A 5482-nucleotide genomic window follows, 5' to 3' on the forward strand; every position below is an offset into this window, starting at 1 on the left:
AAGCCTGCAAGAGAGAGTGTTTGCAGGGGGCTTGTTCTCCGGGCTTATTAGAGGGCTGTCTTTGCTGGTGGTGCGGGGAGTGGAGGTGATCCCTCTTAAAGACAAGCTATTTTGGATACCCCCGTACAAGTTTTCTGATGTATTTGTTCGCACCTTCTTCCCCTGCTGTTTGGTGAACCCAGCCCCCCTCTCCCCCCCCCACCGGTCTCCTAAGGATGGATCATTCCCAGTGCCTTGTGACTATATACGCCGTGGTGGTTCTGCTGGGTCTCCGGCTGGAGCAAGGCGCCGGTCAGCACTATCTGCACATCCGACCGGCTCCCAGCGACAACTTGCCCTTGGTGGATCTAATCGAGCACCCGGACCCTATCTTTGACCCCAAGGAGAAGGATCTTAACGAGACCTTGCTAAGGAACCTCATGGGCGGACACTTCGACCCTAACTTTATGGCTATTTCCTTGCCCGAGGACCGGCTTGGGGTGGACGACCTGGCTGAGCTGGACTTGCTGCTCAGGCAGAGACCCTCGGGAGCGATGCCCGGCGAAATCAAAGGGCTGGAGTTCTACGACGGGCTGCAGCCGGGCAAGAAGCACAGGCTCAGCAAGAAGCTGCGCAGGAAGCTGCAGATGTGGCTCTGGTCCCAGACCTTCTGCCCGGTCCTATACACGTGGAACGATCTCGGCAGCCGCTTTTGGCCCCGGTACGTCAAAGTGGGCAGCTGCTACAGTAAAAGGTCTTGTTCAGTCCCAGAAGGCATGGTGTGCAAACCTGCCAAGTCCGTGCATTTAACGATCCTGAGGTGGCGGTGCCAGCGGCGGGGGGGGCAGCGGTGCACATGGATACCCATCCAGTACCCCATCATTTCGGAGTGCAAGTGCTCGTGCTAGGGCTTGCACCTCCCTTCTCTCGCCCCTTCTCCAGCGGACTCACGTGGACCTTTGCTGCAACAAAAATAAAAGACATTTGCTTTCTGGTTAACGTTGTAATGCACTGTAACGTGTAGGAGAATGTATATTGTGTGTATATATGGCACCGTTTTAATATACTATTAAAAGGTCAGTATTATACGTGAAATAATCAGCGTCTACTGTATTTTTAAGACTATTACCCTGATCGTTCTAATGTATCTTTTTTTTTTTTTTTTGGTATTTATATTCCAGAGAGAAGTTGCTTCGCTTTGGCGAAGTAGGTTTTTTGTTGGGGTTTTTTGTTGTTATTATTTTTGTGGTTTTTTTTTAATAAAAGAATTAAAATATACAAACCAAACTTTTTGATAAGAAAACGTTTTAAAGCTATTTTCCATTATTCGGAAAGCGTGTGTGTCGGTTGTTTTTTTCTTTTTCCTTACGGACTTTAGATTTAAAATAATAATGAATAAGCGCCTAGAGCACAATGTTATTGTAAATAGAGAGAACAGTTTGAATGACTTAATCCTATGTAAATGAAGAGTATCTGCTATTTATTCTTTATATCCTTGTAGTAAAAGTGCAGTGCAGAATTAAAGTCAACCACTAAAACACGAGCCGTTCGATTCTGCTTGCTTTCTGGGTTGGCCACCCTCGGGGGAGCTTGCTTCACTCTCCTCTTCCTTCTCCTCCTCCTCCTCCGCGCTCGGCGGGACGTTCCGCGGTGGCAGGGGAGGCGGGAACCTGCTCGCGGATCTTCGGCACCTACCGCGGTAGCGCCCCACGCGTCCGGCCCCGCCCGTGGGGCCGGCGAGCAGCGGCTGCGCGGGGAGGGTCTCTGCCACCCCCGCGCTGCGCCGCGCCCCCGCGGAGCCGCTCGCCCGCTGCCGCGCCGGCCTGGCGCGCGCGGTGGCAGCCGCGTTGGGATCGGGTTTTTTGATAATCGCTTGACATTTCATTTACAACGGGACACGTGTGCTTCACACCTACCGGTGCGGCGGGACGCTGCCGAAACTTGACCCTGGGGCTTGGGGCCGTTCAGCGCAGGCAGATACGCTACTAGCCCGGCCCTGGGACAACCTCGCCGCCCCCCCGCGCGGTCAGCGTCGCTGCTCGCAGCCCCCCGCATCCCGCTTAACTCCTGGGGCTCCCGCCAGCCCCGGCGATTTCTCCGCTGCGCTCCGGCCCGGCGGCGAGCGTGCGCCGGATATTGCGGAGACGCCGCCGCCGCGGTGGGGCCCGACCGCTCCGCGCCACCCTGCCGCGGGGTCCGCCGCGCCGCTCCGCCCGTGGCCCCCGACTCCGGCGCTGCGCGTCCCCAGCCCGCGGCAGCCGGCGAGGCTGCGCGGAGCGGGGCACCAGCGTGCACGCGGGGCGCGCTGTGCTTCGCGGAGCGCGTAACCCTCCGGCGGCTCTGTCAGGACCCGTCGCATTGACGGAGCGTTTGACTTTTGGGTGCTGGGAGACCCGACGGTTAGTGTCTCACAGCCACCAACCGCAGGAACAGACTCTCCACGTGTTCTTCAAAGGCGCCCTGACAGTGCAGAAAGGCTTTTCCTTATTTATCTTGGAATCAAAAAACTTTTTTTTTTACCCCCCAAACTCTGAGGGAATCTATGCTAATTATTTTAAATGACACAACCCAGATTGACACAACCCCTGCTTTCTCTAACGTTTAGTTCGCCTATCTCCGAAGGAATATTCATCCCCTCTCTCACTCTTTCGGTGCGCTTTACCACCCGTCTCTTTGCTTCTAATTTCAATGGTTTGGCGGGGAAAAAAAAATAAAAATCAGATCTTGGGACATTTAGGGTATTCATTAACCTAGTGAAGAGGAACAGAGGCATTATTACTCACATAGAAGGCACCCTGCCCCCATGTCTATCTAAGGGTTCATTGTAAAAGGATTAAAAGTTAAAGACCTTCATCTTATGATTCTTTCATTTAATCTTCGTGGCGCCTGAAAGACATGCTGGATGGATGATCACATTTAAAATATTCCTAATGTCGGCTACCTTAGGACTCCAGGCAGGGCAAACAAACGTAATTTATTTCTAGAAGAAAGGGGATATTGAGATGTTTAAGTTTATGAACCACCATTACCATGTATATTTGTTAGGTTCTGACAAATACCCAAATAACATTAAAATCAGCCATTCATCACATATGAATTTATGCAAAACCTTCTATGCCTGGGGCCAATATTTTTTTAGACAGCGTTTCACTTGAAAAAAAAAAAGTTTATTTAAAAAAAAAAAAACCCAAAAGCAAGAGTTTTTCATGACTGGTAAACATGAGAATTATGTGAACAGAAACTATTTCATGCTGGGATGGCAGCCAGGGACTCGGGAATGTCAACAAAAGTTCTCCGAAGGTTGAAAATGTCACTGGATTACAATACAAGGTCCTTTGCCCCATTAGCAAACTTTACTAAAGTAATATTCTCACTGCTTAGTGAGGGGACTCACCCAGTGATTTATCTGTCTGTGATCCAAGCAATGGGGCAAACAGAGACTTCATCTGGAAACCACCTCTGACTGTTTGCTTAAAGGTTTTAATTTTTTATGTGTGCAGAGATGTGTGTGTATTTGTGGGTGTTATGTGAGTGTAAAATAAGTGTGTTATTAATATAGTCTAAGTACTTATCACCGTATCTGTCTTATTTTTAATCTGATAGTCATTGTAATCAGTAAGACATGCGTACATGCATGCTTTCTCAACTAACAACGCCCTGTTACTAATAAATTTACAAGAATATTTTGGGTTAGAAAAAATCAAGTTTCACCACCCACAAGGCCCATGATTTTTTTTTTTTTTTTTAATAAATAACTGAATTTTGTCAGCTGGTAGAGCAAAAATAAACTAGTAGTTTTCACTGTTGTTTCTGGTCAGGTTCACTTTCTGGTCCTCCTGCCCTAGTGTTGAAATGTTTGGCTTGTAGTGGAAGTGTTTCAAGCCAAACAAATAAAATATCTTTCTGATGAATGTTTCTATGCAAATCTTTTTAATATTAGATTTTGTAATATGTTTTTAAAACAAAATTGAATTATGGCTCTTTTAAATTGAAATAAATTCATAGCACAGCCAATTTTTGTTTGCTGATCTTTGTAGTGGCATCAGAAGACCTCACAGAGACCACTGTGGGTAAGAAATACGAAGGGAAAGGTTGAAAGCTTGCTTTTAGTTACTCTTCAGTTTCTTCTTTTGCAATTTTAGTGTCTTAAAGTGTAATATTGGAAATTGAAATTAATTTTGACCTCCGCCATAGACTGTCTAACCTCGGCTGAGTTCTTTAACCTATGTGCTGCAGTTTCTTATGAGGAGTACAGGACTTCGTCCTCTTTGTCAGCGTAGTTAGTCTTTATCCAGAATAATTTGTTCTCTCACACCATGTGTTTATTCAGTATCTAGTAAAGGCAAGGCCTAGTGTTCAAGGCAGGTTCCTTGATGGTATTGGATTTAGCATCCAAGCCATTATTTTTGCCAGTGCAGAACGGAATCTTGCATAGCATTCTCAAATGCTTTATACTTCTGTTTATCAGGAAAAGAATGTGACTTTTAATGAAAGCTATGATGTTATAGGCTAATTTGAAAGTGCTAACTAGTGCTAACGAGAGTAACACAGTTGATAACAGGGTAAAAAAGGTAGACCAGAGTACATTGTCCAAACGTTTGTAATAAGCTCATTCAAAATTAGTCCAGATAGTGTGAGGAAAAAGAACCAAGCAGGAAAACATTGTTACACATACCATTAAAGTGTTGTGTCCTCACATGCATACTTAACTGAAAAAATATATTTGATACATTTTATCCTTTTCAAAATACCACCAGAGATAAATTCATAAGATTGCATGAGTGCATGATGGAGTCATCACAAAAATAACCACGGCTAGAAATTAGAGCAGTAGTGTTTGTGTAAATACTGGACAAGTTTTTCCTCTTCCATATTTTTAATAGAGAAATAATCTTAATTTAGTAACGTCAACAGCTGTTAAAAAAAATTCTAGCAGTTCACCTTACTTGGGTTGTGTTATATAAATGTAATCTGCACCATGTTGGCTGGATCTTGGATCCATTAAAAAGAAGATATTCCAGCTCGGAGATTTGCCAGGAATCTTCATTGAAAGTTGAAATAAATATAATGATGTCATCATATAATATAACATCATAGCTTTCAAGGTAAGCCAAACCAAAGGTATGTTGGCAGGGGAGTGCTGCCACCTGGTAGATCCATGCTAGGAATAGATACGATACTCTCATCCAGTGGGGAGGAGAATAGCCACACTCTTCCTGGAGTGCCCACAAGGATCCTGCAGTCTTTCTGTGCGTGCAAGCCCCCTGGGAGTCTTACTACACGCGAGAGCTGCAGAATCTGTGTCAATGCTCTCTTTTAAGCGAGCAGCTACAGCAAATTTGAAGAGACCCTTTCATTCCCTCTTCCATGCTCCCAGACCAAGCAAGAAGCTCCGATGGTTAGAAGGAAGGGAATGAATACATTCACTTGAAACAACTGTTGGAATGGTTCAGAGGGGAACAGAAATATTTAGCAATCAACATTAAAGACTAAATCCTTAGAG

At 45.7% G+C, this 5482-nt stretch overlaps 1 protein-coding gene across 1 annotated transcript; it reads left to right on the forward strand.

Moving 5' to 3' along the window:
* Positions 1-215: 215 nt before the first annotated feature.
* NOG (noggin) lies at positions 216-2314 on the forward strand (the record flags this gene model as incomplete). The annotated part of the gene is made up of 1 exon (XM_082008060.1): positions 216-2314. One exon carries the CDS (start codon positions 216-218, stop codon positions 885-887), a length of 672 nt encoding a protein of 223 aa, XP_081864186.1. The 3' UTR covers positions 888-2314.
* Positions 2315-5482: the final 3168 nt, after the last annotated feature.

Source organism: Phaethon aethereus, assembly GCF_964289735.1.
Source record: "Phaethon aethereus genome assembly, chromosome: 18".
Taxonomy (NCBI): Eukaryota; Metazoa; Chordata; class Aves; order Phaethontiformes; family Phaethontidae; genus Phaethon; species Phaethon aethereus.